The 16,275-nt window shown below is 46.3% G+C and overlaps 1 protein-coding gene across 5 annotated transcripts in view; it reads right to left on the bottom strand.

Annotated features, from left to right (window-relative positions):
• The window catches only part of TENM2 (teneurin transmembrane protein 2), a 402,968-nt gene that overhangs the window by 175,177 nt on the left and 211,516 nt on the right, over positions 1 to 16,275 (bottom strand). For all 5 annotated transcript variants that reach the window (XM_059699131.1, XM_059699132.1, XM_059699134.1 and 2 more), the window contains one exon: positions 12,357 to 12,479. In XM_059699131.1, the coding sequence (XP_059555114.1) occupies positions 12,357 to 12,479 (123 nt within the window). The remainder of the gene's footprint in view (positions 1 to 12,356; positions 12,480 to 16,275) is intronic.

Below are 16,275 nucleotides of genomic sequence, written 5' to 3'. Positions count from 1 at the left end.
ATGGATCTCTGAAGGTTTCCATATCTAAATTATACCCCCCCCCACCCCAGGGTGACTTGAGGGTCTGAAGTTATTTCCCCCCACTTTTCTTTAGCAAGAAAGGTGATGATTCATTTGTATGTAGCTCAATAGTGGATGAAATGAAAAGTCCACAGGGTCTTAAAATAAAGCAGGGGAACACTGGTTTGGACCCTAAGAAGAAACTCTTGACCTCTAGAATAAAAAGGAAGCTAGAGGACAGGCTCCGGAGAGAAGTTTGGAAGCTTCCATCATATAACATCATTAAGAAGAAAAGCAACAACTAGTAAGTCCTGAGTGGTTCCGATGTTTAGGTGGGACTAGACGGCTTGTTCCTCGAGCATTTTGATGTTGGCTCACAGACATGGAATACTTGCCTGTAGCGGGAAGAGTGTTGTGTAATATGTAAGAGCAGAGGTGGGTTGACACTCTCTTGGTTCAAAACCCAGCTTTGATCCTTGGTAAATGTACCAATTCTCTCTGCCTCAGTTTCCTCATCTGTACAGTTGGAACACTATTATTATTCATTTCCCAGGATTGCTATGAGGCTTTAGCAAGTCAGTCCACGGGAAGCTTTTAGAATAATTTTGGCAGAAAGTAAATACTAAATAAAAATTAGCTTTCTTCATCATTATTATTATCTGTAAGGCTCTAAGCCTAAGTGTATTCTTTATTTTGCTAAAGTAGTGACAAGTCCAGGGGAAACACTTATTATCACCATTTGATCAGAAGCTCTGATTATAAATTGGAAACTAATTTGTATGTAAAATGCTGCTTCAGATAGACCCCCTGCCTTTCCTCCAAATTAAGGCCTTTTGGGGGGAAGGGCTATGTTAAAAAGAACCAGTGAGGAAGAAATGTAGTAAAAAAGGCCCCAGAGGAAGAACAGTTTAAGGGCATTGGAGAGTGACCCAGAGTAACCCCAGCAATCATAGTGTGGCAATAAGTTGAAGAAACAGGTAAAGGGGGGACACATGGTGGTGGAAGGAGACTTGACGTTGGGTGGTGAACATGCAATACAATCTACAGATGATGTATTATACCACTGTAAACCTGAAACCTATATAATTTTATTAACCAGTATCACCCCAATAAAGTCGATAAAAATAAAAAATTTTAAAGAAATTATTCATCTTTCAGCTTAATAAGAAGGGCTTTCCTTTATGTCTGCTGGGCTTTCGGGGTTGCTGGGATCATGACAGGATATGAAAAAGAAGCAGGAAGTCAGCATCACGAGCCACTACTCTGCCACTAAAACCTCAGTGGTGTTTGAGAATGTCAGGTGTGCAGAGAGTGGCCTGGACACGGAGCCGTGGGGCTTTGGCTCTGAGATCAGTGGGACCCGCTTCTTTTACTAGACCCCTAACTTCAGGATACTGACTTCAGTAAGTTAGCTGCCACCACCTGTGACTGCAGGCTGCCTTCTCAGGTGTCACACGTCCCCCTAGGGCAGTGGTTCTCAACCCTCTGGCCCTTTAAATACAGTTCTTCATGTTGTGACCTAACCATAAAATTATTTTCGTTGCTACTTCATAACTGTAATGTTGCTACTGTTATGAATCGTAATGTAAATATCTGATATGCAGGATGGTCTTAGGCGACCCCTGTGAAAGGGTTGTTTGACCGCCAAAGGGGTCGCGACCCACAGGTTGAGAACCTCTGCCCTAGGATTTCAGGTGCTCCCCTTCTTCGTGTCCCACCCACCAAAGGAGGGAGTGCTCCTGGGCAATGAAGTACAGGCATTGCAGCCAGGCAGAACTGGGTTCAAATCCTGACTCTGGTTCTTCCTGATGGATGACCTGCAGCAGTTTGCTTACCCTCTCTTGGCCTCCAGTCTTTATTTTATACTAGAGGCCTGTTGCACGAAAAGAAATAGGCCTTCCCTCCCTCTGGCTGCTGGCACCGGTTTTCCTCCGGCACCCAGGACCCAGGCCTTCGCTCCGGCTGGAGCCGCCTTCAGTCTTCGCTCTGCCGCTTCGCACCTATGTATGCAAATTAACCGCCATCTTTGTTGGCGGTTAATTTGCATATCTTGTTGATTAGCCAATGGGAGGCATAGCAAAGGTACAGTCAATTACCATGTTTGTCTATTATTAGATAGGATTTTTTTTAATAAAACGGAAATGATAAGAGTGGCTATCTCACAGGGTGGGAATAACAAACAGAAGTATACAAAGCAGGGCTTAGTACAGTTCCTAGACCACAATCATAGTAAAATAAATGCTAGCTAACTGCATTGAATTAAATAAAAGAATGAAAAACTATATGTGAAAGCATCTGGCTTTCTTTACAGAGTAAAGGATTTTCTAAAAGGCAAACACCGTGAGTGTGATCTATATGTCTGTATACATGTATATGTGTAGATATGTATACATGTTTGTCTATTTATCTGTGTACCGAGAGAGAGGGGAGGGTATACTTATGAAATAGAACAAAATAACTATGGAACAAGCTTAAAATTAGAAATCATCTGCTTCCATTACTGATTTTTGGTGGGACCCTCTAAGAAGTGATTACTTGATTGATTTGCTTATTTTATTGAAAAACTTGCTTTATTGAGTAACACTGAAATTAAGATGCAGTTCACCTTCACACTGAAGCTCTCTTTTCCTTTACAGCCCCACCCCCACCAGAAAAGTAGGTTCTTCCCGAGTCTCCATAGCTACACTTAACGCTACCATGGCACCTGTTGTAGGTACTAGGATTGGCTTTGCACACCTTCCCAAGTCTCTCTTATCAGACACTGAGCTCCCTGTGGTTAGGCACACCTGTGAATTCATCTCCGGGTTCTCTGTGGTTTGCACTAGCTACACATGATGGCTCTAGAAACGCTTGTTGAACTGAATAAGTGGCCTGCCCATCTGATGGGCATTTTTACCCAACCCCTGTGATTACTGGGTGAAATGAGTGCCTTAAGGAAGACTCACTGTGCACAGTTGCAAGTAAACTGACTTAAACACACACACACACACACACACACACACACACACACACACACACAACTACCTTTTGAAAATTCTATGGGAATATTTACCATTTAAAGGAAACTTCCTTGTGGATCCTTTTGAAAAATCATGAGCAAACTCTTAGTTATCTTTTGTGTAAAATCCTATATAATAAAATCCCAGCAACCATAATGGCATAATGACCAAAACAACCACTGGAGCAGTCGCTATGAGGTGCATTGACCCCCTCTCGATCCCTCCCCCCGGCCCGCAGGCTCTGATCATGGCCTATGGCAAATGGGGAACCAGGATGGGTGGCAGCAGCGGGGCGGGACTGGGGACTGGCAAGCGGGTGGAAGATGTCCCTGACCCCAGGCTAGGCCTAGGGACCCTACCCGTGCACAATTTTGTGTGCTGGGCCTCTAGTATCCTTATAAAAATCAGAAAATTAACACTGATACAATGCTTTGTCTAATTTACAGACCTTATTCAAATTTCCCAATTGTTACACTAATATTCTTTATAGTAAAAGAGAAAAGACCTTTTCTATATATTTCTAAAAAAATCTTTACAATGAGTTGTATAACCTCTGTAATTTTAAGAACAATGAGAAAAAAATACCTATTTAGTAAATACTGCCTCAGAAGACATAAAAAAGGTATTTTTGCCAATTGCTGCCACCAGAGTGTCAGGAGTCATTTCAGTAACTGTCCCTGGAGGTCCAGCCCCTGGGCTGGTGTCCAGGAGTGAAGGTCTGGGCTGCCTCTAAGGTCAAGGGCAGCAGCAGAGGCCAGGCTACCACTCTCCCACAAACTGACCCACTCCTGAGCTGTGCCAGCTGTTCTAGGACCACAAACACGGCTGGTCCCTAACAGGCTGCCATTGAGGGACAGGAAGTGAAGTCCTGAGTTTTATACCTTTACCTCCAGGGAGGGCATCCTCCCACTGGGAATGTCTGAGACCTCAGAAGGCAGTGTGACACAGCCATGGTCAGCCCTGGGCTTGAATCCCAGTGCTGACAACTCTGAGCTGTGTGCCTTTAGGCTAATCATTGCCCTCTCTGAGTTTACCTGCTCATCTGTATAATGGGCTCCTTCTGAGGAGTAATTAGGGTAATAGATGTCGTACCTGACTTGTAGGTGCTGCTACATCTTTCTATTCTGTTGCTGCGTTACCTAAAATCATTGTAATGATCCCAGATTTGGAGGATCAATTTGTGATGGTCTAATTCAAAATACAGGCTGCCTAGTATAGGCATAATTCACTACAGAGGGCCAAGGGGCAGGGTGGGCCTTAAAGATACAGGCCATCATTTTCCAAAGCCGCCCAAATCAATATACAATGAGTGGTCAATATGTCTGCAGATAGGGAGGGACTGTCATCTGAATTAAGGTGCTATGGCCCCAGAAAACAAAGTCACAAATTCATTCTCTCCAAACTGCAGGCATTGAAATGTATTCTAGCTGCTTTTTGGTAGGTACTACCTCTGTGCAGCCTGTGTTAGTGAAAAATAGCCAGATTGCATTTACTTAGCAATGATTCATGAATGTCCAGAGCAATGTTAGGTGGGTCATTCATTCATTCATTCATACTTTCATGCAACATATATTAGTTGAGCATCTATGATAGTGCAAGGTAATCTTTGGTCAACATCATTGGGGTCTATGTCACATTCCCATCATCTTTCATCCAGGCAGCCTGCAGCTCAGAGTCCCATGGATTCAGGCTGGGCTTGACTTGGCAGCCTCAGGAGAGGAGGAACCAGGCAGCTACTCTGCGGAAGTCTGGCCGTCCTCCTTGGGTTGTGAGCAAGCAGGATGCAGGCCAGCCCACACCTCCCGGAGCTGAGGCTTCTGCGGCAAACTCTTCTCTCTGTCTGTGAGCTCAAAGTGACAAGTGGAGATGATGATCATTTGGCCCTAAGAAGCAGATGCTTCACACACGATCGTTCTGGCTGGTTCATCTCCAGCTTAAAGATGAGATTTCTGGGTTTTTAGGAGCAAACACTCTAATGATCAATTTCACAGCAGAGCCCACCTCTCTCTATAGCTCCACGGAAGATTGCCCGTGTAAATGGGAAGCTATTGCCTATTTCAGAAACATGTACCTAAAATCCCAACCAGTTAAATAAGACTGATGCCGAGCAAATCGACAGCCTTCCATAGCCACATTAGGAGCTAATCATTTCAGGAAACGTTGCCATAATTCATTTATGGGAACAGCGAGACTATTCCCCAAACAAGAGATAACGGGAATGGCCTCCTCATCATACCGGGGAAATGAAGCCTCATCTTCATACTTCCTGAACTTAACCGAACTCCGGAGGCACCTTGGCGTAAATCTGCCTTGCAGATTATTCTGCCTCACATATTTTTATCTATTGCAAATAAAGTTGAATTCAGAATATTGCTTCAGTCATTACACCTTGTTTCCATTTATTGGGGAATCAGGACAACCATCTGAGGGTCCTGTTTAACCAAGAGGTGGGCAGAAAGGTTCTCCTAAGGACATTAGCTCACTGCCCTGGATTCTAGCTCTTCCGCGGCCCCAGCAGCCCGTCGGCCTCCACCCTGCTGCTGGCTGGCCATTCGTCACGGACAGATTTCTGTTCCGAGTGTCACTGCTCCCGTGGTGGTAGTCACGGTATCCCACCACAATAATGATTTTTACAAAATCCTACAGTGCTTGGGGCGCTAAGCACTGAAGGACGTATGAAAGTACGTAGCCTTTAGATCTTTAGAAACCTCAGTTTGTCACCTTAGGTAAAAATGGCCAACTCTTTGTCCCCGAGAGTGTTAACCAGTTAACTGCCATGATATTTTAAATTTAATTAAAAAAGACTCACCACTTGTGTCTATAGATGCTTATGGCATACAAATGGTCAATAGATATTTATACATCTGGCTGTTCAGGTGGTCTTGCTTCTGCATTGCTCTGTAGTTCAGTTCACTCATATGACTTACGGCAGCTAACATTTATTGAGGGGTGACTATTTGCCATGTAATCTCCTGACACCTTTGCGATCCCTCCCCCATTTTTTTTTCAGATGAGAGGACCACAGAAGCAAAGTGACCTGCTTAAGGTTACACAGCTCTTAAGTGGCAGAGCCAGGACTGACAGCCATGTCTGATCAATACCGAATCTCACCTATCTAACCACTATGCTGACTGTATTCCAGATCCTGGGCTGAGTACAAAGATACAACAAGGTGTGCATCCATGCAGAGAGCAGGCACCAGCCCCTGCATGTGCAAGGCAACCCCAAAAGAGAAGAGTACCAAGGCGAGAGGGCAACTATGGTGGGGAGGGACCCGGCTCTCATTATTAATACCCACACCAAGTCACAAGGCTGCTGGGTATAGCACACACTATGCAACTTAGAACGAAGTTGCAGGTGACAATCGGAAGCTAAATCTAGCCACGTGACACACGTAAGTGATACCCATCTGTGACAATGGTAGAACATGGCCTCCGAAGTGAGGGGAGCTGTGTCGGTGCATAGGCTATTGGTCTATTTTCCACGAGACACGCACCGTCGTCGTAATGACTGGCTCCAACCCAATGACCCCTCACCCTTCTGGGGACTTCACTGACTTTGAAAAAGCCTCATGCAGGGAAGTGATCATTTTGAAACCCTGAGCTGTGTTCACTGAGAGGCTGACAAGAGCCGGAGGAGGAATTACCAACCTCCCTGCTAATCTGGCTCCTAGTCCCGTGCATTAAGCCAACTAGTAAAAATCATTACGAAGTTTCTGCTGAAAGGGCAAGTGTAGAAAAACATGTTTCTAAACAGCATAACAGTCTTTGCCATTTTTCTTCCAACTTGCATACCATCTGGAAATTCTGATTTTTTTTCAAAGGGGAGGAAAGAAATGTGCTCCAGGCACAAATAAATGTTTACAGCTGAGTTATAAACTGAGAATGGTGGGGCTTAAAACAGGCTGGCAGTGATGGGACTCAGGCTGCAGCAAGACAAGGAACGCCATGGCAGGATGGCCAGTATACTGGCCCTCCTGCTTCCCATGGACCTTGTCAAGCAAACGTCTGGGAAGAAGTCTTCATTTGGGTTCATTAGAATATTCAGAAGGTAAAAAAAAAGGATGATGCAGCATGATTGTCTATTATGACATTCTGAAGGCAGACTTTGCTTTTGGGAAATATAGCACGTTCCCTGGCCAGTGTAGCTCAATTAGCTGGGGTTCGTCCCACACACTGAAAGGTTGCCAGTTCAATTCCTGGTCAGGGCACATGCCCTCGTTGTGGTTTCTTTTTTTTTTTTTTTAAATATATTTTATTGGTTTTTTACAGAGAGGAAGGGAGAGAGATAGAGAGTTAGAAACATCGATGAGAGAGAAACATCGATCAGCTGCCTCCTGCACATCTCCTACTGGGGATATGCCCGCAACCCAGGTATATGCCCTTGACCGGAATCGAACCTGGGACCTTTCAGTCCGCAGGCCGACGCTCTATCCACTGAGCCAAACCGGTTTCGGCGCAGGTTATGGTTTTGATCCCCGGTGCAGGGTGTGCAGGAGGCAGTTGATTAATGTTTGGTGCTCACATCGATGTTTCTCTCTCCCTCTCTCTCTTGCTCTCTTTCTAAAAATCAATAAGACTATCTTAAACAAACAAACAAACAAAAATACAGCCCCTCATAAGAAGTGGCAGCCCATAGAGGCTTGCTCAATGCACAGCTATAAGATGTCAATGACAACAACTAATATTCACGGATCTCTTATTAATTTCTGGATCCTACAGACCGTGTTTTACAAGAGTTGTCTCATTTCTGCTGGACAGGGTGCTCATGAGGGGGGACCATTTCACAGATGAGGAATCAGAGGCTGAGGGAGGACATGACCTACTTAAATTCATGCAGCTGCCAAGTGACGAAGCTGATGTTTATACCCAGCTGCACCACGGCAGAGTCCTATATGAGAGAGGGCCTGTTCGTGCAAAGTCACCAAGATAGTATTATACCCAACTCTAGTCAAGAAGAGAAAACTCAAATATTGGGAGTTTTGTCTCTTCTTCCTAGCCTCCTATAATTTGTGTCGTTCCAGGTAAGACCAAGAAAAGTAGAAATGGGTTTGCGAATGCCATAGAGCAGTCAGCAAACGTTTTCTGTAAAAGGCCACATGGTAAGTGTTTTTAGGCTTTGTGGGCCTCAAGCTAGTCTCTGTAGCAACTACTTCACCGCATCGTTGTGATACAAAAGCAGCCCCAGGCAATGAGGGGACATGGCTGTGCTCCAATAAAACTTTATTTGCAAAAACAGGCAGCTGGTCAGATTTGGTCCACAAGATGCAGTTTGCTGACCTCTCATAGAAAGGACACCTTCCATTTAAAGTGAGCGATAGGCTTTCAGAATGATCCATGAAATCCTACTTGGGAATTTATTCTTTCTTAAGACCAATGAGCAAATTGGCTACCTAGGATGTGCCCTATAAAAGCTCTTGTGCACGTTGCCCCTGGGCCCAGCCAATCAAACTGGATCCCCTTATGCTATCTGACCAGGTCAGAACACTGTATTGAATCTTTGTTCTCAAGGCTTCTCTAATCCCAGCTCTATAGAAAACGTGCTCCAAGCTCGCGTAATGAAGACGTATGAGTTCATTCCTCTTAACATAGAAATACACACGAGATGGTGAGTGATTCTGGCAGTGCGTGGGCTCCCTTTTCTTGATCTGAAACCCAACCACCAACCCCATGAAGCTTTAATTGAAAGAGAGAACGGAGTGAAAGTAAGCCATGAGCAACAACAAATGAAAATCGGAAGACAAAGGCCAAAGAACACACTCTCCTAACTAATTAATCAAGTGCTTTGTTTCCACTAACGTATCAGAGTGTGTAGGCTGCGCTGTCTATTAGATTTCTTTCCAAATCTGAGAAATGTAAACACTCCTAAAGACCAGGTAATGAAATCTCTATCGACGTGCCATTGTAGATGGGACTCACATGTCCGTGTTTTGCTTACATTTCAATTTGCTGCTGCTGGATCCTTACCCAGTAATTGCTTAATAAGATTAACCTCCCTGGCCATGTGTGGTGTTTTTGGTGAAAACATTAGCAGAGGGAAGGATTGTTGTACACCACCCAAAATGGAGGGGGTGTTATTTAATTAACTTATTGCCAATAGTTCCTGATTGTCTCTTTGAAACACTGGAAAAGCAGTCTATTGGCATTGATTCGGGTGAGCTAAATGTATAGAATTGGGGAGTGGGAGTGAGGGAGGTCACTGCGGAAAGAAATTCAAACCTCAAGTCACTTTCTCTAAAAGAGCTAGCCGTGTGTGAAAAAAGGAAAACCTGTCTAATTGTTTTATTTTATCATTTTTAAAAAACATATATTTTAAGTCCACACTGGAGGATATTTTTCTACTGATTTTTTAGAGAGAGTGGAAGGGAGGGAAAGAGATATATAGAAACATCTTTGTGAGGGAGACAGATGGATTGGTTGCCTCCCACACATACCCTGACCAGGTTGGGATGGAGCCTGCAACTGAGGTCCATGCCCAAAACCTTTCAGTTCTCGGGCCGATGCTCTATCCACGGAGCCAAACTGGCTAGGGCCTGTCTAATTGTTTTATAAAACCAAACTTTACAGCAAGTTGAAGAAGGGATCTGATATCTTCAGTCATCGGAAGAGTACTGTTTTGATATTCAAAAATGAGATGCTCAGAGTTTTACATCAACTGGAAGCAATTTTAAATTCTCACCCCTTTTCATAAGAGTCCTACTGACAAAATTTATTGGACAATGATTTGGCAACCATTTTTACCTGTCTCATAACTCATTTGGAAACAGCTGAACTGGTGATGATACACGAATTACACAACATTTTCAGAAGCCTATTGCATCTGAGGGGAAAAATTCTGGTCTTTCCATGGAAAGTGTTTCCTCATTGGTGACTTAGAGACACCACGCTCTCATGTAGGACTCACTCTCTGTGGGAGGTGCCTGCCTGAGCTGGTGGGGGAGGTTCAGGCTTAATCACAAATGGGCGGAGTGGCTGATCTTAACTCCCAGAAGTCAATGCCTATCAGGGGTCCCCTTTTGTGAAGGACAGTAAGTGAAAAGACTTTGTATATGATGTCAGAATGTGTATACATTTAATAGACATTTCTGTGCCTGAGGATAGACTATGCTTATCCATTTTCGAATATGTATTCTGCATTCTTCACAAATGTGAAGGTAGATCCAAGGACACTCGTGGGTAAAATACAAGAGAGACCCCCCAAAGCCGGGTTTCTCAAGGAGCCTCCTGGTTGCCATTTTGGATGGGAGGGGCCTGACTTGTGTATTGTAGGATGTCCAGTGGCATCTCAGCCTCTACCCAATGGATGCCAGTTGCACCTACTCTAACTGACTATCAAAAAAACGTCTTCAGCCCTAGCCAGTTTGGATCAATGGATATAGCGTTGGACTGCTGACCAAAGGGTCCTGGGTTCAATTCCGGTAAAGGGCATGTACCTCAGTTGCAGGCTCCTCCCTGGCCCCGGCGCGTGCAGGAGGCAACCAATCGATGTGTTTCTCTCACATTGATATTTCTCTCTGTCTTTCCCTCTCTCTAAAAATCAATGAAAAAAATATCCTCTGGTGAGGATTAAAAAAAAAAAAGGTCTTCAGACTTGGCTAAGTGTCCCCTGGGGGGCAAAAATGAAAACCAGTCTTAAAGAAACCAAAATTAGGAGCTCCAGTGGCGCAATCGGTTAGCGCGCGGTACTTATAAGAAACCAAAATTGCAGGTGGTCTGAAGTCTTGGAGGTGAAGAGATGGAATCTGAGGCCAACACACGTAGCTTGGAGCTTTCTGGTCAGTGAAGGGAGGGCATGATCAGTCAAGGCCAAGTCTACTTTTCATCTTTAGGTGCCGTGTTAGTTACCTGATAATGGAAAGCATATAATTTCATCCTCGGACAAAACTTGTTCATGCTTACTTAAAGGTAATTTAGGGTTATGATTAGGATAGATGAGTAGAGCAGTTATTAAAGACTGGATAAGAAGACCAAAAGTCACACTCTAAGCATTAGGACAGCGCCAGGGAGAAAAATTCCAGCAACGTTAGCATCTTGGGATGCTGACGAACACACACCTGTAAGGGAGGCTGAATTCTGGAATCTTCTCTGTGGAAAACAGCTGATTTAAGGAAAACTCCAGCAAGCTTGCCTACAGATTCCCAGGGCACAGACCCGAGTCCAGGTTTGTACCTGTCTACTTATTTGATGTGGGGCAAGTTTCTCAAACCTCCTGGGCCTCAGTTTCTCCGAGATAATCTCTCCTCCCTTTAGAACTGCTGAAGGTACGCAATGCTAAGCCTGGCGCACAATAGGAGCCCAATAAACGTTAGTTCCATTCCCATCTTTGAAATGTCCCTGTGCGGTATTTTAAGAAACATGGGGGTGCACTGCCTATGTGTGCTGAGGCAGAGTGAGAATTTCTGTGTCTGGAGAAACCCTCCCGTCTGTGATTTCCTCCGGATTCAGCTAGTTGAATGATGCCACTGGCTGCTGAAGTCTTTTTTTCTTTTTTAAAGGTGGAAGCTTTTGAATAAAGTGCATTTGTAATGGATCTGAGTTTGAATATAACAAATCCCCCGTTATAGTCCATTTCTACCTGTGTTGCACAGCACATTCCTTCTACTTTAGTTGCCAATAAAGGGCTACACAACGAGAGAGAGAGAGAGAGAGAGAGAGAGAGAGAGAGAGAGAGAGAGAGAAAAGATGGTGCAAGAATAATAGTTTTAGTCTGTCCCACAGGTCCGTGGCTGCCCATGGAGCTGTTTCCTCTTCTTCTTAGCTCCTGGCTAGCACCTTTCTTTCCCTGCAAGAATACCGTTGCCCGATTGCTTCAGTAAACATTCCCATTGTCCCCTTCACTGTTCATAGTAGAGAGGCTTGGCTCCCCAATTATCGAAACTCCCCATTCTCCACTAAAGCCCAGCTGCTCTGAGTCCGAGTCTATCTGCCAGGCTGTGCCTGTTGGGGCTCCCTCCCTGGAGGGGGGGGCGCCTTTCTCCCCAGGAGTGGGCTCCCTCCGCTGGGCTTTCTCCACCAGGAAGGACTTTCTCCTGCTGCTGCCTGGCTGCCGCTCTGCCCAGGCCTCGGGATGCTTTCCAGGCGCTGCAGAGCTGCCATGGCTGAAGATAGCACAGGTATGCACATTGTTCCAAGCAGGCGCCCTGCCAGCTCCAGTGGCTGCAGCCAAACACAGCCAACAGACAGGAACAGCAAACAGCTCTGAACAGGGGCACCTGGGAAGGCGATGCTCCCTCCTCCCCCTCTTTCTCTTCCCCCTTTCTCTCATTTTGCATATCTTCCCAGATTTGGATTAACCAGCTGGTGGGAGCTCTGAGCATTCCTGTGACCTCGAGAGGGCCAGCGGCAGCTGTAACCTCACCTTTGCCTCCAGATGGCATCGTTGCCACATCATCGTTTCCTGGTAAGCCGGTCCTGATCCCATTGTTAAAGGTGTGTCCATCTGCCGGCTGGAGTTGCCAGTTGAGTCCGAGCAGATGCATTGCTGCGGGAGAGACAAAGCCGTGAGAATATGAACAGATAATTCAGCAATGCAAATGTCAAGGGGGAGGGCCAGGTGTCCTCTCCAAGTCTTGGCCTTTTAAGGAAGCTGCAGTTCAAAAGTAGCCTGCCCCAGGCCCAGGGAACAGCTAACACAGAAAGCACAGCTCTGGGTGTTAGGTCTCTGCTGCTGTTCACAGCCCCAGGTGGAGAGGTCCCTGTGGAGGCCAGAGGAGGGAGGAGAAAACAGCCCAGCCCTCCCAAGTGGCACCACCGCCAAGGGGAGATGCCCCTTTGGAACCGCTGTGCAGGGCGCCGCTGGTCATACCCGGCTTTCCCACGCTCTGGATGCAGGTGCTGTTAGACTGGGGGTCCAGGGGCTCTGACCAGGAGGTCCCTCAAAATGTCAGTTTCAGGACAAGGCTACTGAGATGGGACCAGCCCACCCCCAACTATTCCAAACTTTAAAAATATGGTTCCTGTCCACCTTATTCATGGTAAGTGAATACTTTACAGCCCATCGTGGAAAAAGCTTGGGTGTGGTGGTGGCATGGGGCCCTTTTCTGAAAACATCACAATTCCTCTTCTCCCCTCCACCCTGCCCAAAACAGAACAAAACAAAACAACAACCCATACACTTGACCACCGTGAACGAGACAGGTCCCAGACAAGCACGTATGCACAAGTCCTGCTTTGCTTCAATGTGTACCCCAAACCTCCAAATCCAGCTTCCTCTGGTCTTCCTCGTCCCTCTGTCTGTCCCATCTCCCCACTTCCCTGTTAGATTAGCAAACTCAACTCCCCCCCCCCCATCCCCCCGCCCTCCCCTCCATCCCCATCTCTGTGGCTTCTAGGGGCTTTGTTTGACTGCCTCCGATTAAACAACCTGCGTTCTTTCCAAGCCCCTGCTCGGCTCAGAAATGCTTCATTTGCAAATCAATAAGGAGTTCATTTCCCTACACATTTCCCATTCAGACAATAATCGCACCACGTCTGTCTGGCATTTCAACCTGGACACAGGCTGACGCTGTTGCTATGTGTCCAGCGCTGCAGGAGAGAAAGGGCCGGTGACAGGGATGATGCAGGGACGGGAGAAACAATTAACCGCAGGAAACACAATTAACAATGCTTAGGAAACTGTTCACACAGCAATTAATTCTGCGGGCCTGCCACCACTTCAAGTCGGGCTGCCTCCCATTAAGGTTAAAAACCTATCTTCCAACAATACAGATTGATGGCCGTAGATAAGGTGGCAAGGTGTCCCTATACGTATAGCGGCTTCTTTCTCACCCGCGGTCCCCACGAGGAACCATGTGCTGTTTCAGACATTACTCTGAAGTGCAAGGCCCTCTGCTGCAACTCTCTGAGACGATAAATACCAATAAGTGACATTTACTCACACTTTCCATCCAGGTAACACCTAATTTTCCTCTGCAGTGTATCCGTTACACGGAGGTCGCTACTTGAGGAGACCAGATCCTACTGCCTGGAGTCATGACATATTCTCACGGCACAGAGGCGAGGCAGTGGGAACGAATCATGGGTGCTTCTAGGTAATGACACCTTCCGATTTGTAATTACAAGGCGAAGGGCACCAAAGAATTAGCTATTTTAAAATGGTTTAAAAAATGTAATGATTGGGCTATCAGGGCTCGCCTCGAGCCAGCTCAGGGCGGCCCCAGAGATGTGGTTCTGTGGAGGGTTTCTGTGCTTTGAGACAGACACAGACAGGCGTAGCAGGTGTACGGCGGCTCAGGCCTAACCAAGCGTTGCTTTTCACAGCTGTAAAAGGAAGAGGTGGCTCCACCAGGTGACGATGGCAACCTCCCCAGGCCCCGTTGGTATGCAAACTCTTGTCCACACTGCTCCCCTCTGGCGGGACTCTGTCTTGCCACCCCACGCAGAACACACTGCCATGCTCGCTCTGGGGGCACAGCGAGTGAAGGGCACCCCAACCCGCCTGTGTGGGAACAGGGCATTCTGGGGACTGTGATGTTTTCAAAGACACCTGTCCTCCCTTTACATTTTGGGTTGCATAGCATCCCTCTCTCTCTTTAAAGTATTTTGAAAACAAGAAAACTATAGATGGGGTGAGAAGGGTTAGAGTCAGAGTACGCAAGTAACTTCTCAGACAACTCCCAAAAGCGCAAAGAAAAGATCAGCAAGTAAGACGGAGAAGCGAAATCTGCCGAGATCAGCTCTGTCCTCCCAGCAGAGGCAATGCCACAAAAACGAGACTCAAGTTTGGGCATACTTCCTGTTGTTCCATTGAATGCTAAGTAAATAAGTGAGAATTATAGTAGGGGTATAACCACCTGGTCTTGTTTCTTTTTGGGGGGAGGGCAGCAGGGTCTGAAATAGGCTTTTGTTTACACATTTTTTTTTTTCTTGATCAGTTCTTCTTGCTCTTTCTTGAGTAAGACAACGGTGGGGATGGGCTGGCGTGTCCTCAGGATAAAGACCCAGGGGAGCTATGAAGTGAATGAGTCTCCTGACTAATGAGAACTGTGTTTCTTACTCGGCTACTGATCTGCTCTGGGGCTGGGGCTGAGAATCAGCAGTCAAACTCCCGCTTCCCCCTTTGTAAAGGTTTCCCTTTACAGCTGGAATAATGGCTGCTTGGGGACAGTGGCGGTTAAGCATCTGTCCCCTGGCAGGTCTCGCCAAGTGCCCTACACACGGAAGGCATTCCATAGTGTTTATCAGAACAGGTGATGCCCATGGGGGAAGATGGAGGGGCTGGATTGTAGGTCGTCATGTTCTTATAAATAAACCTAACACAGAGGTGGAAAGGATGGGATGGTATAGTGCTGGCAGCGATACGGACGAGTCTGTGAAGAGAAGCTATTTTGATTATTAGTATGTTAATACCGGTGGTCCGTCCTTGAAGCCCTTCTGTGGCCAGCACCGGAGGGGACTTCCTGTGGACATTATCTTAGGACTCATGGCTAACATCTGAGGGGCGAACTACCACAATCCCCCTTTCACTGGCCAGGAAACGGGCGCCTGTGAGGTTTGATCACAGGGGCACTTTGGAATTCAAGGAGGGTTACAATGGCAGGTGTCCCAGTGGTCTGGTGACAAATTCTGGTTTGCAGTAGGATCTCAGCAAACACGGTCTCTTTCTTGCAATTTAGGACAATCTCACTGTGATTGGTGAGTGACCACTTTCTATACTCAGCACCCCTTCCTGACGGGGGTTCTATTTTCTCATCTTGTTGAACTCAGATGTGGGCCGTGACCAGGTGGCATGTACTTTGCCCACCTCTTTTCTTTTTTAAAAAAATATATTTTTATTGATTTTTTACAGAGAGGAAGGGAGAGGGATAGAGAGTTAGAAATATCGATGAGAGAGAAACATCGATCAGCTGCCTCCTGCACACCTCCCACTGGGAACGTGCCCGCAACCAAAGTACATGCCCTTGACCGGAATCAAACCCGGGACCTTTCAGTCCGCAGGCCAATGCTCTATCCATGGAGCCAAACCGGTTAGGGCATGCCCACCTCTTTTCCTCTTCCACAACGTCAGCCTGGATCTTGAGTGACGGTAATGTGGCTCAGAGCCATGGCTGACTGGTGATAGAACACAGAATGAGTGAAGTGATAAGCTGCTACTGTTGCAAGCCACTGAGTGTGTGGGGTTCTTTGTTATAGCAGCACACCTGGAACTATTTAGACCAGTGGTTCTCAACCTCTGGGTCGCGACCCCTTTGGGGGTCGAACGATCCTTTCACAGGGGTCACCTAAGACCATCAGAAAACACATATATAATCACATATTGTTTTTGTGATTAATCACTA

The sequence above is a fragment of the Myotis daubentonii genome, chromosome 5 (genome assembly GCF_963259705.1).
Source record: "Myotis daubentonii chromosome 5, mMyoDau2.1, whole genome shotgun sequence".
In the NCBI taxonomy this organism is placed as follows: Eukaryota; Metazoa; Chordata; class Mammalia; order Chiroptera; family Vespertilionidae; genus Myotis; species Myotis daubentonii.
The sequence above is the reverse complement of the archived record's forward strand: the minus strand, read 5'-3'. Positions and strand labels throughout refer to the sequence as shown.